At 45.4% G+C, this 22,670-nt stretch overlaps 1 protein-coding gene and 1 long non-coding RNA gene across 5 annotated transcripts; one reads left to right on the top strand and one right to left on the bottom strand.

Moving 5' to 3' along the window:
* Positions 1-9,431: 9,431 nt before the first annotated feature.
* Positions 9,432-12,781, top strand: LOC104585302. 4 transcript variants are annotated; one of them, XR_732951.3, is made up of 2 exons: positions 9,432-9,853; positions 11,638-12,781. It is a non-coding gene; the product is annotated as an uncharacterized LOC104585302 (long non-coding RNA). The 4 variants fall into 4 exon arrangements; XR_002960726.1 differs by having other exon boundaries at positions 9,742-9,853; positions 11,432-12,781; XR_001404705.2 differs by lacking the exon at positions 9,432-9,853 and adding an exon at positions 9,862-10,962 and having other exon boundaries at positions 11,432-12,781.
* Positions 12,782-13,482: 701 nt separating this feature from the next.
* Positions 13,483-21,557, bottom strand: LOC100834164 (kinesin-like protein KIN-12A). The gene is made up of 16 exons (XM_010241471.3): positions 21,137-21,557; positions 20,891-21,049; positions 19,933-20,016; positions 19,716-19,838; positions 19,572-19,631; positions 19,429-19,482; positions 19,205-19,300; positions 18,367-18,462; positions 17,017-17,162; positions 16,594-16,743; positions 16,375-16,504; positions 15,604-16,287; positions 15,417-15,515; positions 15,194-15,346; positions 14,353-15,084; positions 13,483-14,096 (listed from the first exon to the last, which is right to left on the bottom strand). The coding sequence occupies exons 1-16, from the start codon at positions 21,464-21,466 to the stop codon at positions 13,779-13,781; spliced, it is 3,414 nt and encodes a 1,137-aa protein (XP_010239773.1). The 5' UTR covers positions 21,467-21,557; the 3' UTR covers positions 13,483-13,778.
* Between the last annotated feature and the right edge of the window lie 1,113 nt (positions 21,558-22,670).

The raw sequence follows: 22,670 nt of genomic DNA on the forward strand, positions 1-22,670 counted from the left end.
CCTTCAACAAGCGTTGCGAACGAAAGGTTTTGACCCTAAATGGTGTAATTGGATCACCCATTTTGTGCAAGGGGGCAGTGTGGGAATAAGGGTTAATGACGACATTGGCCACTACTTCCAGACTCGGAAAGGGTTGCGCCAAGGCGATCCACTCTCCCCAATTCTTTTTAATATCGTCCCAGACATTCTTTCTATTCTTATCGATAGGGAGAAAGATGATGGTCAGGTGGGAGGCCTCATCCCTCATCTAGTTGAGGGCGGAGTGTCCAGCCTCCAATATGCTGATGATACAATTATTTTTATGGAACATGATTTAGAAAAGGCAGTTAATATGAAGCTGATCTTGTGTATATTTGAACAACTTTCGGGACTTAAAATAAATTTTCACAAGAGTGAAAATTTCTGTTTCGGTTAGGCTCAAGCCGCAGAGTCGGACTATAGACAGATTTTTGGTTGCGAATGCGGAACTCTCCCGTTTCGTTACCTGGGGATTCCAATTCATTATAGGAAGTTACTCAATAAGGAGTGGAAAGCGGTTGAGGATCGTTGAGAAGAAGCTGGGGTGTTGGAAGGGCAAGTTACTCTCATACGGAGATCGACTTGTCCTGATAAATTATGTACTTACGAGTATGCCTATGTTTATGTTATCCTTTCTTGAGATACCCGTCAAGGTTCGGCAACGATTAGATTTCTACAGATCACGTTTCTTTTGGCAATCCGATAATCAGAAGAGGAAATATCGGCTTACCAAATGGAATATTATCTGTCGCCCTAACGATCAAGGTGGACTAGGCATTGAGATGCTTGACGTCAAGAACAAGTGTTTACTTAGCAAATGGCTGTCTAAACTGCTTAATGTCGATGGTCTGTGGCAGCAGCTCCTTCGTAATAAGTACCTCCATTCCAACACCCTCTCCCAAGCGAAGTTATGGCCGGCTGATTCCCCTTTTTGGAAGGGCCTAATGCGAGTTAAAGATGAGTTTTTTTTTAACAAAGGTGCTTTCATTCTAGTGGATGGTTGTGGCACTCGGTTCTGGGAAGATACTTGGCTGGGGGATAGCCCTCTTGAGTCTCAATACCCATCATTATTTAACATCGTGCAACGAAAAGATGTTCTTGTCGCCGATGTTTTATCGACGGTACCCCTGAATATTGAGTTTGGGCGGCTACTAACCGGAAATAAGTGGACAACGTGGTTGCACTTGGTCCAGCGATTAATGATGATTAATCTCTCCACCCAATCAGCTAAATTCTCGTGGAAGCTAACTAGTTACGGGGACTTCTCGGTTAAATCCATGTATAGAGGTATTATGGATAGCCCAACTGGTTTTGCGTGTAATTATCTTTGGAAACCAAAAATCCCCCTCAAAGTTAAGATTTTATGTGGTTTCTTGACTGCAAGGTTCTTTTGACGAAGGATAATCTTGTCAAAAGGAACTGGACAGGATGTATGAAATGTTGTTTTGTGATGAGAAGGAGTCCATTCAACATATTTTTATCTCGTGTCCTTATGCCCAACTGGTTTGGAGAATTATTTACTTTGTTTTAATTTGCCCCCTAACCAATATTTCTAATATGTTTGGAAACTAGTTAAATGGGGTAGACAAAAAGAGTAAAGCTCACATACGGGTGGGAGTGTCTGCAGTTTGTTGGGCTATTTAGAAGAACAGGAATGATGTTATTTTTAAGCTAAATTTTTTTAAATAATACGATTTTTTAATCATTTTCGAAAATAATACGCGTTTTTCAAAATTTACAAAAATAATACGGCCTCGGCCTGGGCGAGGCCGAATGGGCCCAGTCGGCCTGGCCCAAGCCGATTAGGCCCAGTCGGCGGCCGAGGCCGACTGCAGGCCGCCTGCCTAGCCCACGGGGCCCCCACGCGCCAGTCGGCCTGGCCCAGGCCGACTGAAGCCCAGTTGGCTTCGCCCAGGCCGACTGGCCCAGTTGGTTTGGGCCAGGGCGACTGGATTCAGTCGGTTTGGGCCAGACCGATTCGAAGTAATTCCCTTTTTTTTCTTCGGATCCTTGCGCCGATTCGAAGTAATTCCATTTTTTTCTTCAGATCTTCCGGTCTTTTGAACTAAAATACTCGACAACATGGATAAAAGTAACACGCTGAATCCGATTGGAAGTAATTATTCTTCGCCGCTAGTTCGTTGCATGATCAACGCATACACGGCCGAGGCCCATTTTTTGTCTCGAATCCTTGCGGTTTTTTGAAGTAAAAGACTTGACAACTTGGATAAAGAGTAATATATATCGATAATTTGCTGGACAATTTCTGTGTCGATTCTTTGCGGTTTGTTTGAACTGAAAGACTTGACATTTGGATAAATTAACATACATCGATAATATGTTGGTTACGGAATCAAGGCACGACTAAATTAACATACATTGGTAATACCGCAATTGGACATAATTAAAGATAGCAAATACATTAGAAACACAAGCACTACTGAGTCCACTTAGGCCATTCTCCGCTCGTATCGCCACGTTCTTCTGCAGCCTTTGCCACGGCGGCCCTTTCTCTTTGCCTCTCCCTTTCTGCCTCACGAGCATCCTTGCGCCTTCGTTCCTCCTCTTGCATCTCAAGCGCTTTCTCCCTGTTTTTCCTTAGTGCTTCGTCAATCCAATGACGTTGTTCCTCCCCATGCTCTTTCATCTCTCTCTCTTGCTCCTCTTTCTCCTGGGCTGCAGCTTTTTCCGCACGCTCCTCCGCGTGAAACGCTGCCATGCATTTCGAGACCTTGTTTTGATCTCTTCCACCGCCCAATCCGGCATCTCCGTGTCAATCCAACGATACCACATGCATAGGGGCGGAGGAGACTACAAAAAAGCCTACTGTTACAAATCTGATATGACATAGAAAACATGTTTTAGAACACCTAAATGTGCTTACCGGAGGCTTGTCGTACGGCGAAACCGGGACAGGTGGTTCATACTCATAGTTCGCGCACATGAAAAACCTCATGTCCAGCTTATCTGAAAAATCTGTCACCTCCCTCACCTTGCATAGATTGTTGCACCAACACCTGAGATGTTCCACCCCCCGAGGCAACACCGCATCTTTCATCCTCCTCGGCCTCTCGCCCTGGTCCGAGCAAGGCAAACTCATTTGGGGACACTGAATATTGGAAAAAACAGTAGTGCGAAGGATGCTTAGATGACTACCGGAGATGAGGTATTTATAGACTCTCAAACTCATTCTCCCGCCACCGTTTCCCGCCTCTTTTTCCCGCCTGGTTTTCCCGTCTCCTTTTCGCGCCACCGTTTCCCGCCTCCTTTTCCCGCCAGCGTTTCCCGCCTCGTTTTCGCGCCACCGTTTCCCACCTCCTTTTCCCGCCTCCTTTTCTCGCCACCATTTCCCGTCTATTTTAAGTTGTCGGTTTAATTTAAGTCTTTCTATTGCATATGTATTTCAGTCCCGTTATTTATATGCAAATGTAACTTGAATAAGAATGCGAAAATTAGTAAGGTGTCTCTCTCATACATAGGTAGAAATATGTCTCATACATAGGACCTACATCCAAATATCAGGCATGGCGTCTGGGACGGCGTTCCGGGGGTGCCTGTGGCGTGGTCCAGCCATACCTATGAGGTGGCACTACGTTGCGCTGAGGAATCATGGACCCATCCTCACGATACTGTGTATCCTCCTGTGTGGGGTCTGGTGGCGGAGTACTGAACATCCAGCTGTGTTGGACAGAATAGTCCTCTCCTTGAGCGTGATCCTGCTCACTACCCCACGAGGGTTAGGCCAACGACAACGGATGCCCGTAGGCTCCTGCATGTGGGAAAGTACTTAGCATTACAATTGCGTAGCAGTCATGGTAATGAACACAATAGATAGAAATATACATACCCTGTGGCTGGGTCTATGGACGAAACTCGAAGTTCATCCTGGGACTCTGCTGGAGCTGCCACGCCTAACCTCCAGCCTCAAAAGAGGGGTGCTGCTGGGCAGTTGCTGGTGCCAATAGTCGAAAGAAGACTGCGGCTGGTGCCACGACGAACCTCCGGCCTGCTCAGGAGGAGGTGGCTTGGGCGTGGAGTGACGAGGGGGCCGTACGGACGCCTGGTGGTGAACAACGTCCGAAGTACGGGTGCACGTGATAGCCGCGTAAACAGAGCGTAGCTTCTCCTCCATTCGTCTAAGCCAGGACTGGTGCGGCTCCCGTGGTAGTAGAAGTGGACCGGTCGAAAGCGAACGTCCATACGCAGCGAACTCGGCCTGTAAATCCTGTGTCAACTGAGCCTGCAATTGGCACGAAGAGTATTATATATATATGGCAAAGTACGTAACAAACACATGCAATATGTTAAGAGAAGATACTTACCGCGTGCTGTCTAGAGCCTGAAGTAGACTGGCTAGGGTACATATCTCGCAAACTCGGCTCGGCTATCTCCTAGGGGTGAGAGTGCTGAATGATGCTCAATCGGGTAGCTGTCATGTACCTCTGCAAATATCCGTCGAATAGATCGAGATCAAAGGCCGCCAATGGCCAAACCCGTGTCGTCGCAGTCTCTCACTCTCTGACGTACGACTGAACCCTCTGCAACCACTGAGTCTGGGTCCTGGTACTTCCCTTCCTGGTAAACCTGAGATCGCAATAGAAAGTTGAACAATTAAATTATGGACAATTCTGGACGACAATCCTAAATTGGAGAATTGCACATACCTATGGACGATCTGTGGAAGTGGATCCTCCGTCGGTGGAGGATCGACCAACTGGCGTGCCCCAAGCTGCCTCATGACCCTCTGCTGGGCCATCTCCTCCACGCAGACGTCGAAGATGATCTTTGATTTCGTCATCCAGTAAGCGTAATCTCTCGTGCAGACCGTGGACATCCCGCCAGGATATCTATCCTCGATAGCGTCCTGTGTGTACGGCTCCCAGACAACCGCCTCAGAGTGCAACACGTTGAACTGCTCGTTGAATGATGGGTAGCAATTCCTGACCTGATCGTGTGCAAAGCGTCTCTGTAAAAAAAAGAAGTTAGCTTCATTCATGGTTTATGTAAACTAATGTATGAATTTCACATTGCACATACCTTGCTACGTGTCCAAATTGTCGCGAAAGTAGGCAGGTCGATGTGTTCTAAGTCAAACAACTCCTGCTCAGGGTTAGGGTGATCACCCGTAACGTATGGTCGACCGATAGAAAGCCTCTCCCACGACCAGAACTACAACAATAAAGGACATCCAAGCAGGGCTGACTTGGGCGACGCAAGCTGGCAAGCGTTGCACAAACCTCGGTATGTAGCCGCTAGGACGGCCGAACCCCAACTCCTCTGTGTGATGTTGTCACCACAAGTTGCATTCGTGATCTCCACTGCAATAGGGATGTAGCGTGTGCTAATGGTGGTGACGTGGTTCTCGGTGAACATCACCTTCCTGAGAAGCCACATTACATATTCCTCAAGGCTCCGAGTGATCTGAGGCTCGGTCATTTGGGTCTCTGGATACCCAAACTTCTGAATCTGCATGCAACAAAAACCAAGTCTTAGTAAACCCATGCAAGTATAGGAGCTATGCTCTTAGATATATTAACTTAAAACACATCGATCTAACCTGGTAATTGAGCAACCAATCTAGGTTAGGTCCGTGAGCCTCCGAGGTGAGTGGCTCAGCTCCGGCAAGAATACCTTGAAAACGTAGGGCACAAATTAACACTTAGTTCCACATAAAGTACAAATTAAAACACAGGGCACAAATTAACACATACCTTGAAAGCATAGTGCCATACCCTCCTGCCAATTAGCTGGTGCCTGCAACGGTCCTATGGGATCACCCACCAATGGTAGTCCCAGTAGCATCGACACATCCTAGAGAGTGGGAGCCATCTCTCCCTAGCGAAAGTGAAACGTGTGTGTCTCGGGCCTCCATCTGTCCACTAAGCAGCTCAGCAGCGAGTGATCAATTTGTAGCCGTGTAGAGTTGAAGCCTCGTTGCTCGCCCTCTACCATTTCCCCACGAGTTGCCTCAACAAGTCGTGCGAAAGGTAAAAGGCCAGCCCACTTCAAACTGCATAAATAAAATGGACATGCAAAGGATGCATATAAAATGTACATGCAAGGGATGAATAAATATAATGGACTTGCAAGGGATGATTTAATAAATACCGTTGAATCCAGGCAGGGTGTATCATCCAATTTTCCTTAGGAGTGCGCGTGACAAGGGGCTCGACACTCCCAGGATGCGCCACCAATCGAGCAGCCCGATGCTTACTCTCAATCTCCGGAGATAGCAATGATACTCTCTCCATTTTGTACATGCAATATTTATAAACATAGTTAGACATACAAATTAAAATTAAGCATAGTTAAACTGAGAGTACATATTAAAACATAGTTGAACAAAGTGTACAAATTAACACACAGAGAACAAATTAAAACAGAGGGCACAAATTAACACTTAGTTTCACAGAGTACAAAATAAAACTTAGTTCCATATAGAGTACATATTAAAACATAGAGCACAAATTAACACATAGTTTCACATATAATACAAATTAAAACATAGAGTACAAATTAACACATAGTTTCACATATGCATGATAAGCCTAGGTTCTTCCTCTCCCTCGTCGTCCACGTCTCCCTCTTCCACAGGCAGTAGCTCTGTGGCCAAAATGGTTGCATAGAAAACATTGTCGTGACGGTCCTCCGGCTTCAGATTCATCCATATCATTTCGGATGCGCCTGGACGGGCGTCTGCCTGTGCTTGTCCGCAGTAGCCTGGGGTCAGGGATGTACCGCCTTTCACCAGGTGTTACCTTGTTGAAATTGCCCATTGCACGAAACCCTAGCATCTCACCCGTCCATGTGCTAAGCACAGACTCTTTCAGGTAATAGGGAGACACAAATGAGATTGCGTCCATCCCTAGCTGCCCGCAAGCAGCAAGTACATGTGAGTAAGGAATGTGAAGCAACTTTGGTTGTTGCAGGTGCACTCACACATTGGCCACGCTTCATTTCCAATCTTCACCTCCTATGTCCTCAATTCATTTCCAACGCTGAACTTGTCAGTTGGCAAGGGCACCTCAAACCTGTGTTCTTGACTACCGATGGCAACGACAGTATGAGACCTAGCTTTTTCCATCTTCTCATCCATGTACTTCATAATCTTTTCACAGTACGGTGTATTTGGGTTGTTCATGATATGCATTTCAGCTATCTGGCGTCTATCTCTGAAATACTTCACCGTGCCATGGAAAATACCCTCGACGATGGCTGTAAGTGGTAAAGCCCTATTTCCCCTCAGGACAAAGTTGTATGTTTCTGCCAGGTTAGTAGTCATGACGCCGTACCTAGCGCCATGTGCGTCGTGCAGCAAAGACCACCGCTCCAGAGGCTCGTGCTCTATCCACTGCTGAAAGTTTTTAATCTGCCTCCCAACCCTTCTCCTAGTGCCGGGTGGGTCAAAATCTGGCAAGTCACAAAGCCCAACAGGTTCTTCCTCAGATGGTCCTGAGCACTACGGCATATAAAAAATGTTTAGACACGTCTAACACTAAGCAGTACGGCATATAAAAAATATTAATACGCGTCAAATACTAAGCTTTCATACGCGTCAAATACTAAGCAGTACGGCATATAAAAAATATTAATACGCGTCAAATACTAAGCAGTACGGCATATTAAAAATATTAATACGCGTCAAATACTAAGCAGTACGGCATATTAAAAATATTAATACGCGTCAAATACTAAGCAGTACGGCATATTAAAAATATTAATACGCGTCAAATACTAAGCAGTACGGCATAAAAAAAATCTATTCTATCAAAACATATTACTATCGGCCATAATATTTAGACGCATCAAATACTATGCAGTACGACATTAACAGTTGACCAAAATAATGAACACTACCAAACGCTAAAACATACTTCTATATATACATACACACGTATCCACATAAACATATACATTATAGGATAAATACGTGAGAGATTAGGATTTACCCTTGAAGTGTGTGAACCCCAACCTCGAGAAGCCTCACAGTCACCGGATGAGCACCACCACCACCTCCAAACTCCTCCAAACCACCACCATTGCCCCAACTTAGCAAGAAGAAATTAGCTCAAAATGTTCAACGAAAAGAGTAGATCAAGGTGTCATTGGGTGCTAAATAGCAAGGGGATTCAGTTTTGTGGGTTAAACGGGATCAAAACTCACTCATTTTGGCTAGAAATTGGGGGCATTTTTGAGGAAGAAGAAGAGGAGAAGAAGAACAGAAGGTGCAGGCAGGAAGAAGAAGAGGGCTCGGTGGGTTTGGCTGGGCTCGCGCGATGGGAAGGGAGGAAAGGAAAAGGAAAGAGAAAAAGGAAAAAAGAGAAAAAGAAGATTCCCCCGGCCCACGAGAGGCCTGTCGGCCATGGCCAGGCCGAGTGGCCAGTCGGCCACGGCGAAGCCTACTGGGCTTCAGTCGGCCTGGGCCAGGCCGACTGCCTTGTGGGGGCCCCACGGGCTGAGCAGGTGGCCTGCAGTCGGCCTGGCCGAGGCCGACTAGGCCAAATCGGCTTGGGCCAGGCCGACTGGGCCCATTCGGCCTCGCCTAGGCCGAGGCCGTATTATTTTTGATATTTTTTAAAAACGCGTATTATTTTTGAAAATGATTAAAAAAATCGTATTATTTAAAAAAAATTAGCTATTTTTAACGGATCCGGAATTGTTCACTTTTTGCAGGTTATCTTCAAGGCCACATCACTGGTCCGCCTATGGTCCTTCCTCCTCCCTGTGGACAAGTGGGAGCATTCGGCTTCTGGGTGCACCAGGCTGGAGATGGTCACTCGGGATATCTTCAACCAGGCTGGCTGGCGGCCTGTTGCTAGACTGCAGGATGCATAGACATTTTTCTCAAGATCTCTGCTTTGTTTAGCTTACTTTTGTATCCACTTTGTGTGATCCATGATTGATTTACTGTGATGATTTAACTTGGAAATAAATTGGTTGTGTGCATCGTTTTGGTGCAGAGACCGGGAAAATTCCCTTTTCTAAAAAAAAAGGATCGACACGCAGCACATCTGGCTTGTAGACCGTCAGACAGAGCAAGATAAAAACGAGATTAATGAAGAACCAAGAAAAAACACACACAGACACGGTGATTGTTGTTGTGGTCCACGACACCGCGCATCTAAAACAACTACACTGGTTTAAGAGTAAATTTCACAAAATCACACATATTGGGGCAAGTTTCTCATGAAGGTACCAGTTTTGCTAATTTGCCCCCAAAACCACACTTTTTCAGTCACGATGTAACGACAAGCCTGTAATGACATGTTTAAACGATTTGACAGTTTTTCTTACAGTCCGGGCCCACCTGTCAGGCATCCAATTTATCCACTCAACCCCCTGTTATTTCTATTCTCTCTACTCTCCCCCCCTTTCTCCTCCAGCTCCAATTTATCCACTCAGGCCCTTCTTCCCGAACCGGTCGTCGTTGCTCCAACACACCACTACGTAGTCCACAGCCGCGCAGCTGCACATGGCGTCGCCGTCCGCCTCCACGGCCCCGAACGCCGTCCAAGCTTCTTGGTTGGGGCCTCCCGTATGGCCTCCCGTCCGCCTCCCGTATGGCCTGCATCGTGGCCAAGGCTGCCCAAGTGTCAGAACCAGGGCGTCCACGGCCTCGGCCTCCCTGATAGCTTCTTCGTCGGCTGCCCCTAATCGCCGTCCTCCCAGGCGCCGTCGACCCGCTGACGGGACTGCACTGCAGGCCTCCCCCCCCCCCCCCCCCCTGTTGCCGCCTGCCGTCGGGGGAGGTGATCCGGGGACCGCTGCCGAGGAGGAGAGGGGAGTGACCATGGAGAGGAAGCACGGATGGCAGCTCTCAGCACACACCTTGCAGGTTTGCCCACCAATTCGTCTCCCTCCCTTTCTCCGCTCCGGGTTATTCTGCTACAAGACTCGACTTCAGCCATCCCGTCGATCCTGCGCTCGCATCTCCCGTACACCGTAGGAAATAAAGTTTATAACTCCGTCCCCGTGAGCTCGCGCAGTGAGATATTGTCAGCTTTTCATGCCAATTTCGAAGATCTGTCGAGGAGAGCGGCCGCGATGTCGAAGCGGGGTTTCTTGGACGGCGTCAGACTCAGCGGCTGCGACCTCGGGCCATGGAGGCCGCCGCCACCTGATGATCTCTTTGCCTGGCAGCGCCATCAGCCCGCACAGGAAGTCCTTGCCGGCGGCGATGGCATTGAACGGCACGTTCGCCGAGAGGTACGTCGTGACCTCGCCGGAGGGGAGCGAGACGCATCGGAGCTTCGTGCAGCCGCCGCCACCATCGGTGGCTTTGTCGAGGACGAGGGTGCACACGATGGTGGAGTTGGAGGTGTGGGTGATGGTCACCGTCGAGAACTGCCGCGCCAGCTTGGAGGGCTCGGTGGCGGAGGCGGCACCAGAGCCGAGGAAGACGGAGAGGAGGAAGAGAAGAGTGCTGTGTCGTAAGTGAAAGAAAGGATGGGGAACAAGTCAAAGGGGAAGAAGGGGGAGAAAAGGAAATAATGGAAATGACAGGGGGTTGAGTAGATAAATTGGATGCCTAACAGGTGGGCCTGGCCGTAAGAAAAACTGCCGTCACAATATGACTGAAAAAGTGTGATTTTTTGGACAAATCTCTACTAATTATAAAAACACCAACATTTTCTTTTTCTAAAACAACCCCACAAAACTCATCTCACGACTACTCCGTACGCATCAAACCGATTCTGCTAATTCTTAACCGGGGTACGTCTAGCGATTAACTTCCGTCCGACGTACTGTGCCTTCCCCGATCCTCGCGTACGCTCGACTCCGCGCCCGACGCCCGCCGCCCCACGCCGCCGCTCTCGCACGACCTCCGTCGACCCCTGCCGCCCTCGCGCGCCCGCCCCCGCAGCCCCGTTCCGCCCACGCCGCCGCCGGCTCCTCAGGCATCGCCGCTGCCGCGAGTAGGATGCTACAACCTGAACACTTTGGGTATGAGTTCTAGCTTTTGTGCTCCTGTTTGATTCCATTCGATGCGTTGGGGAATTACAAACCATGGATGGATGCGTTTGGGAATTTTTGGCCACGTGTTCTAACTCATGGATGCATTGGGGAATTTGTGTCTTCTGAGTTCTATATTTTGAGCTGTTGATTCGACGTGGATGCTCTATGGCTTGTGCTTTCCCTGTGTGTGGATGTGGATTGGATTAGTTGCATGATAATTTGAAAATCAACCAATCTAAAATTATGTCTTATGGTTGGTACAACCTGAACTTCTTATACTGCCCAATTCCTTGAAGTGTCTTGTTATGGTTGGAAGAGGGCAATGTTGCTTCTTTGGCGAGGCATTGCGGCAATAGGCAGCTAACTTGATAAACCAAACCACAAGAATTCAGTGCTATGCTTTGATGAATAGGTCTATTTTTCCTTTGATTCGGTGTTATCACCAACCCATATACAGGAGAAACAACAATGTCATTCGAGGGAAGTTTAAGCTTGGGAGAAAGATTGGGAGTGGCTCATTTGGGGAGCTATACCATGGGAGGAAGTTTGATTTTTGGTTCCAGGTTTTAGTTGGGAGAAGCAACTCACAGTAGACTAAATGCAACAGAGTTGTACTGCTTTTTGCTGGCCAACCCTTCCATTCTGATCCTTCGTGTATTTTAGATGAAAAGGTTCAGATTTAGATGAAAAGGAGAAAGAGGCACCTGAGATGGGCACTAGGGTGTCATGGGTGGAATGTGCTACTGAGACCTTGCCTAAGGTAAATTGTATATGAAACTATTGTATTTTCTTCTACTACTGTGCCACAATAGGATGTATGGGTCTTCTACTACTGTGCCACAATAGGATGTATGGCCTAATATGTAAGCTTTACACATGTATGGCCAGTTGGCCACACAGAGGACTTTTCTAAGTGATATGTCCGGCCTTCTGTTAGCTATGTCATATGGTCTATTTACTGGTTAACTGTTGCACTTTATTCTTCAGTTTAAAGTCGAGAGTTCTCGACTCAATGTCCAACTGTTTCAACATCATTACAGTGCTGATGCTCAAAAAGTCTGCTAGAGGGAAGAATCAGAAAAATGTTGTGCACATACGAACTACAATGCATTGGGTGGGAATTAAAGGATTCTCAGTAATACGCTTTGCAAGATTCATTGATCATCCGGTAGATTTTACTATATATTGTTCTTAAATGTTAAACATTATTGACTGCTTCAAAAATCATAATTACCTTCTGTAGTTGTTCAGATATGCTATCCTGTGGTTCCAGAGTACTGTCGCATGAATGACTGGCCTGCTGTGATGATTTATAAGTATAATTAGTAATGTCTCAACGCTCAAACTGTTACCTGCTATATTTCTCACTTGAATTGTTTGAAGATGATTTACTATATTGCTTTTTTCTATGAATGCAATTCATGGTTACCTGCAAGATCTATTGTCATGGAGTGTTTGCTGTCAAGAGGAAATGGAAATCCAAGTGGAGAAATCATGGTTTTAGATAGATTCTGCCTGGTAAGATCTTGGTTTTGCATTATAGCAAATTTGGTGGTTTTGGCGAGTCAGCATGGAAGAGATAATTTTTGTAGCAGATCTGGATGTGTTAATCTCCAATGTGCTCAATATTTTTTGCATTATCTTCCTGAAACCATCACATACATCTTACCAATCCAGTGAGAGTATATGTTGCCTTTTTGTATAGCTTAAAGTAGATCTGTTGGCTGAAATAATCATGTATGTCTCCGCCAAATTATATATTCTGGACAGCTCCAAATTTTTTTACCAGTTCTCAAATTATTGTTCACTGGTTGAAGCGTGAATTAAAATGGACCCTGAAAAGTTGAAACAGATTCCCAAGGGAATTCATCTTGGAGGCAATTGTGAGATTAATCGATTCCACGGCACCTACAATGAACATACGCACAATGGCACAATAGCAATAATGATAATGAGTTTCGAAACACATACTTTATTTTTTAGGACGTGCGGCACGTACACACTTACTAGTTAGCAAAAGTGGTAAGTGATATCGTCGTGAGAATGCCCCAAAATGTGTGGTTTGTGAGACAGAAGGGACAGGACGGAGACTAGGCTACTGACTACACGCTCCGGTGATTCAGTCGCGGCGGCCGCCAGAAGAGTCGATTTTGATTTTAGGTTGTTCTACTACCCGCCGGATTTGGACTGGGAGCGGCGTCCGCCAAAAGAGTCGTTGGTGGGGGACATGACGGCCCGGAGACGCATGGGGTACGGGGGGGTTTGTGGCTACTACCTACGATGCCCTGCACCCGCGGCACCAGCTCATGCGGCTACGGATAGCACAGTCCGGTGAACGTACATGTACAAAATCCGTGCTCGTTGGGTGGATCGGCACGGCCACTATCCAAACGTGACCGCAGTAGCTACTAACAAGAAAACAAAACCACCGCGTGGTCTTCAGAACAAGGGACAGACCCCAATTATCAAAGGAAGGGGGTGGGAGACATTGTCACAAATTGCATCAAGTAAAGCCGCATGGTACCAAATGCTCTTCGGTAAAAGATTATCAAGTGCTCTTCAGTAAAAGATTACAGCGATAAATCACAAAAGCATTGCTCCCGCTCTTGTAATGTAGAGGGTTCATCAACATCGAAATATACAATGGGAGAATAGTAAGCAGGATCTGTAGCGCCACGCCTCACAGAGACAGTGAAGAGAGACGCACCTTCATCAGTAGCATCGTCCTCTGTGATGTACAACATAGTGCTACTACCCCTTTCCTCTAAGGTACAAAGAGAAAACTTAACAGACATGCGGCTCCATCAGATGTTACATCTATCGTAGCCAGAGAACCACGAGTTGAGGTCGGTGCTCTTGGTTACCTCCAGTGATCCACGCTGGTGGAAGGCGTCCAACTCCCTCGGCCATTGCTGGTCACCAGGGCAACTACCAACTGCGTCATCCGTGGTAGCAGCCTCGAGATTGCTGGATGCAGCCGGCAGTAAAGCATTGTTGTTCTGCTGGCAGTATTCTGTGAGGCGATAGTTTAGCGCGACGATTTCCTGGTCGTAGTTCTTTTTCAGGTTATCAATCTCCTGATAGGCTTTCTCTGTCTCCTCCTCAGCCAACGAGGCTCGCTTCTGCAACAATAAGAGACAGCTTCTTTTACTAAAACTGAACTGTAATGTCACAAAACCAATGCAGCACACTAGCAAACTCAAGGACGATGATACCATTGGCGCAATTCAAGAATTGCTAAATTCACAAGTTTAGTGTCATCCCAAATTCCCAAGTTCATAAACTATGTTATAAAATTAACTGTTACCTAAAATTCCATGCATCATGTGTATGCCTGTCAAAATGACGTTAGATCATAGCAACACAGGAAACTCATACCTGGGCAACTGCTGTGGCTTCCTCAGCCTCCTTTAATCGCACTAGCAATTCACCAGCAGCTTGAACAGCTTCAGCTGTATCCCTTAGCTGGTCCTGAAGGCCTTTATTTTCTGCTCTCAGGATGGAGATTTCAGCACCAAGGGAGTTTATGAACCGCAACTCAGCTCCTTTGACACCAGCTTTTGCAGCCCTCATATTAACATCTTCAACACCTTCACGGATCCTCCTATGCACTGCAAGCAAACCGATATGCCTCTCTTCAAGTTCAGCGTACTGTTCCAAGATTCTAGCATGTCCCTGCATTGCTGTTTGTAATGCCTCCTTCAATTCCTCTGAGCATTTTTTCTCTGACTCTAATTCTGACCGCAACCTTCCAACAAGAGATTTATTTGCTTCAAGCTCAACTCTAAGCTCTTCTCTGAGAGTAAGCCATTTACTCTCAGCTTCATCACAGTCAGGAGTGTCCGTGACGTTTGTATCACCATCACCATCTTTTGCTCCGGGTGAAGGATTAACGCTCTGGCACAATTGCAGTGGAGGCCAGAGCCTGCGAATTGATGCAGATGACGAAAGCATATAATGCAACTGACTTTTCAGATGATGTATCTCCTCCTGTAAAACTTCTTTCTCATCCATGTAATTCCTGCACAAGTCCAATTCCTGCTGCAGTACCTTAAGCTCAACTTCAGCACGTAGGACTTCAGGATGATTGTCATATTTCTTTTGGAGGATCTGCACTTGTTAGTTCAAGGAAATAAGCCCATGAAATAAAAAGAATGATGAACTGAAAAGGAAAATATTTGTTTGCTCATATATGAAAGAAATAGAAATATCATACAACCTTATGCTCGTTCATAAGAGATAGATAGTCCTCGTGTACAAACTCATCAGTCGGTAAAGTTCCATCCATCAAACTTTCAAGCCTAGCAATCTTTCCTTCCATTGCTTGTGCAATTACTGCATTGCATTCGCGCTCATGCTTATATTGTTGCACCTAGAATATCAGAATGGTTAGGAGAGCAGAAAAGAGTTTCTTATTTCTCAATAGGGAGAAAAAGACCCACCAAACGATTTAGCTGTTGAATTTCTACAGCTTGTTTTGCACACTGTTCATCACGTGCCATCTCTCGTCTGATGGCTCCAGCCAGGACCTTCTCCACAGCCTATGCAAACAAAAGTTCAAAATAACTGTTGCTGCTATAATTATAGCCAACTGGTGCATGCATAACAACTTCTTTTGCTTGAACTTACTTTGAGAATTTTCTTCTGCTTTAGTTCATTAGATGGTACTGCATCATCAGCTAGAACTAATTGTAGATCCCTGCAAGCATCAGGATCCTTACTCTCGTTTGAAGAAACCTCAACTAGACTAGTAGGAACTAGAGCCAGTGTGTTATCTCTCGCGTGGAATTCTTCAGGGTCAGTCTGAGTCGCTACATCAACTTTGCAAGGAAGAAGTTCCCTAATTCTAGCATTTAACCCGACCGAGGCTCTCCTCCATGCACCATTGTTTTGGTGGCTTTCAATGACTTGAAGTCCTCTCTGTATGCTGGCAGCGAGGTTTAACTTGCATCTGTCATCTCCAAGCTTATTAGCATCAGAACATGACCTTTTTGTAGGCATCGAATTTTTATCTCCATCAAAAGCATCAATGTGTGAAGAGCCAGCATGTATCTCCCCTGAAGCCTGAAACTTTTTAGAATCGTTATGACCTGAGGGGGATGTTACCATACTTTCATGATTACAGGGATCCTCAACATCATTCTCATCTATCTCCATTTCTTCATCGCTGTCTTCTTTGATAGCCTGGAATGTTGTAGGACGATTCAAACTCATTTTTAGTAGATGCAAACTGCGCCTGGCATTCCATCCAGTAGAAAAATTGGCATTGCCTCCTTCAGAGCCTACATTCGACTTCATTCGATGAAGTTCATCCTGCAAGGAAACACTATTTGTCAAACTTGAGGCCAAAGAGCAAAAACATCAGGAGATTTTTTATTGTCAATATGAACATGATGGTACCTTCAAATGCCTGATCTGCTCATGCAGTGCATTGACATCTTCCTCTTTTTGTTCATTGACAACAGCATTGTTTTTTATAGCTTTAGCACGTTGAGCGAACCTAAGAGTGCTTAATGTTTCACTCTTACATCTGTGGAACAATTAAAAAAACAGAGATGAAACAACATTGAAAGAGCAGAGAAAAATGACTTCTGGGTCAACTTGGATAATTTATAATACCTTTCTGACGGTGAAACAGCACAAATCATTGCAAGCATTGCATTACCACCGAGGGATTCTTGTAATAGAAATGTCAGCTTTGAATCACGATAAGGAACGTGCCTTTGCTTTCCAGATTGTGAAATTTCTGCCAGTATATTAATCAAATTTCTGCAGTGACACACCAAATATAATAATCAGAACCTTAATATCACACCTATTAGCATATCATGACAAGATGCATGACGGTATCTCTCTTTAACAGCAAAATTTCTGGTACAGCCATCAAGTGAATCTATCCGTGTTGCACAAATACAGCACATCTTAAGAAGAAAAGGTATCTAAAATTCACCACTATAGATTATGTCTAGAGAAAATTAGCAATTACCAAAGACGCGACTTAAATTTTTTTAACTTTAGATATTACTATAAACAGAACCATACCCGAGTGCTGAAAGGGACCGATTTATATTTCCTGCTTCTTTCAGGCGATCCCCAGCTGCATGAGTTAGCTTTTGCCGCTCAGATCCAGCAAGATCTACTAAATTTATCCTGCTTATTCTTATGCAGTTTGAGCCATCTTCAAGATTCTGTAGAACAATAACAAAGCATTAAGGAACTAAGAGATGCATCTAAACTGAAACAAGCAATGAATGAAGACAACAAATATGGGAGATTGGTGGACCATTTTACAGATTTTGTTCTATTTGTGGAATGGAATGAGTCCATCACCGCCTGGCCAGTCTTAAGCACAAGGCTAGTAGAAAATGAGATGGCATGATCCCACAAAAATATTTGTATGATCCAACAACGGACTGACCCATCAAACACACTATTGATAAGATGAAGAAAAGGAATGACTGCAGGAACAGATTTACTGTACTTATGTAGGCAAGCAAAGCAATGTTTTTCGTGTTCTACCAGAACTGACACCTCCAGTTACAATGTTTTTTGAAACTCCGCATCTTGCACTGTGCAAACCACGGGTGCAGCTTCAGCAAGGCCAGCATACATACTGATGGCCCCTTTTATTGTGTAACTCCTTTGAAGAATTGCAACTAATTCACAAATTGAGTTTCAAATTATCTGGCTAATATCTGTACCATGCGTACTGTTGGCCCCTGATTATGGCCTCAAGCTTGCTACTGGTGCAAACAGCAGCGACCACACAGCGTCATAATAACAAAGAAGAAGAGGCAACCCAATTATGGTACTCCCTCCATTCCATAAAACACCACATATAATTTTTTTCTATTTGTTCCCTTATATAGCTCACTTCTCATTGATTCCCGCTCCCAGCCAATAAGTGACTATATTCAGTTACTCCTAAACCAACTTGGTTGGCTAGACACTAGAAACGAGCGCTCATCTTGGTTGAAGTGCACAAGTTTATATGAGCTGTTTTATGGAATGGAGGGAGTAGAATATTGTGTCCCAAGATGATTCATCCTCAATTAGGTGTATGCTTTTGCAGAAATATACCAGCATATAGCTGAAGCGGTAAAAGTAGAATCAGCACAATGATCAGCTTAAGGAAAGATAGAATATCGCAATCGAAAGTACAGGAACATCTACTGCAGGTACAATACTTAGATCCTACATGTATGATCAATGAAACTATAATGCAATAGCTGAAATTCAACAACTGCCTTCCATTCAGATTTCATGGCACATACAAAACATAATGAGACTATCAAAACAACAGGAAGATTTACCCTGGTAAAATAACTGCATCTCACAGCATACCAATCAAACTATAATGTAATGTAATACAAGCCCCAAGTCAACACCTACATTCGATTCGGATTTAATGACACATGTAAAAACACAATGAGAGCGTGAACTATCCACATTCGCACTTGTTGACCCTGTTCTCCGGTTTGCCAGGCCCTGCAAAAATTGTAATGAATAAACGTTGGGAATCAAACTAAAACAGATTATGCTGCATATGTATGGGTCAATGGAAAAGATCGATCATGAAGAAATAAGCATGCAACTACTATGATCAGACTTTGCGGGGGAAAAAGAAAGCACTAAAAACCTTCCAAGATAATACAACTCTGTTCGGAAAGTCCAAAACCACCAGAACTCAGCTAACTTTCACCCTCTGCAGTCTCCACTATCCACATAAAGAAATTAGAGAACGTTCAGAAAGCATTGGCACATCTTTTCATTAAGTGGTTTAGACATGGGCAACTAGTTCTTGACAACACACACACAGCACAGGAATGACACGCAACACGGTTCTAAGTACTAATTCTCACTGTGGTTCAACACTCACAGCTTTTGGTGGTAGGCCTGCCTCTAGTGCAGAATATACTATCCACATAACTGAAAGAGTGTATATCACCAGAAGAGAGACTATGACAAATAAATCTTAGAGATTAAGAAAAGGCCGACTAGTTAAGCAGTTAACCTCGGAGTACTGATAATTACTTTTAGAGAGATATGTACCAAATGCAAATCATTTGGAGAGATAGTATACTGATAATGATGGTCAAATCAAATTTGAGGGAGATAAGTACGAAACACAAATCATTTTGAAATTATGGCCAATACTCATCAGCAGAAACATGAGATCAAATACATATCAGAAAATATTCTAGATGTGAATATCGAGATACACACACACCTTCACCAATAGCTGATTTACATCGTTCACACTGAAAACGAACTCCTTTGTCAATGATTCAACATAAACACAAGCAGTTCTAACATCCTCTCGAACCTGCCAATGAATATGTCATATTAGTAAAAAAAAATGTAAGTACAACTATGCTACTCCTCCCTCCGATCCATATTACTTTGTCACAGATTTCGTACAAGTTTGTACTAAACTTAGCAATTTGCTTTCACCTGAAGATTTTTTTGCAGTGGATCTAGCAAATCGGTTATTTGTTCATTGTAGATCTGCACATAGTCAAGATGGATTAGATTTTCTATTGCCAACACAAATAAGAACTACAAAATATGTTCTAGATACTAAGAATAGCAATTGCCTCGAGAAAAGAGCAGGTGCAATTGTAAGTTAGCTCTTTGTCCATGTGTTTTGCTTGTTCCTGCAGATGGAATAGAAAGTTTCAGTTTCAAGTAACAAAAACTCAAAATACAGAAGACAGCTTTGAAATCCATCGCATTAGTACTTCTTTAATCCGGGAGAACAGCTGCTCAAAAACACGTGGTGTCAGTCCCCTCTCGCAGCCCATCGAGCCTCCTGAAAGTGCAGAGAGAGGGCCCCACATTGTGTATGTCTTTCCACTCCCAGTCTTTTCAATATGAAAAAGTGAAAGTGAGGGAGCTTAGATAAAACGATCCCAATAGTATAAGTAAATTTAAATGATAAATGTAGGTAAAAGTCACCTGGCCATAGGCAAATATTGAGCTGTTGAAACCCGACAAGCAATTCTCAACAAGCGGTAGCCCAACAAGCTTGAATACATCTTCCTATAATTCCAAACAGATTAAATATGTAGAACTAAACCTTCACCACAGCAAACAACAACTCTTCAATCAAACCATTCACTGGCAGAGCATCAAAATAAAAATAGCCACAGCTAAGGAAAAGTTTAGTACAACATTGCAGAACCAAATACAATTATAATCTACAAGCAAAAAATCCATCAAATAACAAAATCTAAGGTTTACAAACTTGCACCCAGTTATAAAAATATTACGGTATTTCATTCAAATACAGAAAGCAAAACAAATACTCCCTCTGATCCAATAAAAAGTGTCGCTCATTTTGTACTAAGTTAGTACAAATTTTGTCCTCCCTCCGTTCCATAATTCTTGTTGAAATATTACATGTATCTAGACACATTTTAGGAATAGATACATCCATTTTTGGTCAAATTTGAGACAAGAATTATGGAACGGAGGGAGTACTAAGTGGGCGACACTTTTTATGGATCGGAGGGAGTAGAAACTATTTACATCTGTAAACAACTAACCTAAGTAAATGTCAAATAAGTACAACGAGACCCTGCCTGTAATAGTGCTAACTTAACTAAATCACCCTAAAGACATGATAAAACCAACAAATAAATCAATTTTCTGGCTTATATCTCCAACCAATGGACTAGCCCAACTACATAACTGTGATATCAAGCATCAACGGTCTCAGATGTTACTGCCACCGATAAACACAAAATAACCCCAAAGTTCAGCAAAGGTTCATCAGAGTCAAACAGTAACCGCGAATGTGCAAAACCCACTGAAAACCACCAAAATTTTACCTAACCCCTAATCCGTACGAGCCTGCCAAAAACCTTTGCCCCACACAAAAAGCTGTAAGCCCCCAATTTCATCCCAACCTCACCTGCGTGGAGGCCGCGTCAGCGACCGCATCGAAAGTGAAGTCCTGCCCCTGAATCGCGACCGAGTTGTTCGCCATCTTGCGCACGCACTCAGATCCCCGCCCATCCTCCCCAGCCTCCTCCCCCTCCACCTGGCACGGCGGCCGTATCCTCACCACCACCTGCAACCAAACAGCACGCAGACGCCCCACATCAAGCCAGATCTAGCGCCCCACCAAATCCTAACAGCCCCAAACCCTAGCCCGTACCTGGACCCCAGAATCGGATGCAGTAGCGCCCTCGAGCACAGGGCCAGCGGCGGTCCTCGCGGGGGAGACGTCGAGCTTTCGCTTGAGGGGGTTGGACGACGGGGGCCGCGGGGGTAGGCTCCTGTTGCGTATGCCGAACGGCTTGGCGGCGGAAGAAGGGGAACGGTAGGGGGAAGGGGATGCGTGCTCCGAGGCGTGGGGATTGTGCGCCGGGGAGGAAGGGTCGACGTTCTCCTTGGGGAAGCGGCGGCGCGGCGGGGTCTCGCCGCCGGCGAAGGGCGCAGGCGGCGTGGTGGGGTGGCGCCCATGCTTGGCGAAGAGCGATCTCATTGTCGCGGAGCCCAGACAGAGTGTGTGGGGGGGAAGGGAAGGAGACGTTGGGGATGAGAGAGAGAGAGAGGGGAGGGAGGACAAGGAAGATTTGAAATTTTTGGAAGGGGAGGAGAGGGGACCGATGGGATCTTGCCTTGGGCGCTGTGTCTGCGAGTGGGGTGAGACTAGTCAACTGATAAACAGCTCCGACGCCACGTGAGGGGTCCACTAGACATGGGCTGTGAACAAGAGTCGTGCGAAAGTATTTGGCTGCCCAAACTTTAGTTAATTTTGACAAAACAAAATAACTAAGGTTGGTAATGGGTCATTGTATGCCAAAATGTTCGCTTCCATATGATCAAAATTAGGTAGAAGGTCGCAAAGCGAGGTCAAATGGAATTGAACGATTCTGACCTTATAAGAGCAACAACACCGTGAGGAAGGCTAGATAGAAAGGTAGCACCGGGTCTCCAAACCCAAAATATACTGCAATGTATGGAATTTCTTAGCTCTACCTGTTTTACCCACAACATGTAAAATTTTATCTCCCCATTACCTTTTCCCTGCCACGATAGTACAAGAACAGGAGGTTGTGGAGGAGCTGGAGCGCCTGAAGCGTGGGCTCGACAAAGTCAAAGTTCGGCTAGAGTCGATCCTTCTACTTGCGCCGGGTCTAGAAAAATTCCTTAGCATCGGCATGCTCCAAGGGCAGGGATCAAGTCCAGATGTTCTTAGCCCCTTCTTAGCTATGGGGTTTGACCAACATTGCACTCGTTCTAAGAAATGCAACGTTTCTAGGTTTTTACGAAGAGTAAAATTAACGACAGGTCAACATTCGCTAATTGTTTCTAATCAGTACCGCTTTTGTGTAATGCGTAACCACCAAGCACTCGGTTCAGAGTGTCGAATCTGACGAGGTGACCCACATGCCAGGCCACGTGCCACGCCAGCGTGTCAAATCTCCTCCCCGAAGGTCCTCCTCTCCCGAAAAGCTCCCTCCACCCAATGCACTCAGGTCATCCTCGCATCGCCGCCTTCGCCGAGAGCATACCCGCCACGCCACGAAGCCATCGGCGGCATCTCGAGGAAGCTTCTGCGACACCGCCCCCTCCCGCGGGCCTTCTTCCTCGCGTCCGATGGAGCAGCACGGTGCTCTATCCGGTCCGGTAGAGCAACCTGGGCACCGCAGGCCTTCTTCCTCTCGTCCGATGGAGCAGCACAA

Source organism: Brachypodium distachyon, chromosome 5 (genome assembly GCF_000005505.3).
Source record: "Brachypodium distachyon strain Bd21 chromosome 5, Brachypodium_distachyon_v3.0, whole genome shotgun sequence".
Classification (NCBI taxonomy): Eukaryota; Viridiplantae; Streptophyta; class Magnoliopsida; order Poales; family Poaceae; genus Brachypodium; species Brachypodium distachyon.

What these genes read in the sequence shown, in the direction of transcription:
- LOC100834164 (XM_010241471.3), bottom strand. Translation starts at nt 21,466, where the DNA reads ATGAGATCGCTCTTCGCCAAGCATGGGCGCCACCCCACCACGCCGCCT. An exon ending in CAATATTTGCCTATGGCCAG is followed by an intron (nt 19,839 to 19,932) that starts GTGACTTTTACC and finishes CATATTGAAAAG; the next exon opens with ACTGGGAGTGGAAAGACATA. An exon ending in CACTGCAAAAAAATCTTCAG is followed by an intron (nt 19,301 to 19,428) that starts GTGAAAGCAAAT and finishes ATTCATTGGCAG; the next exon opens with GTTCGAGAGGATGTTAGAAC.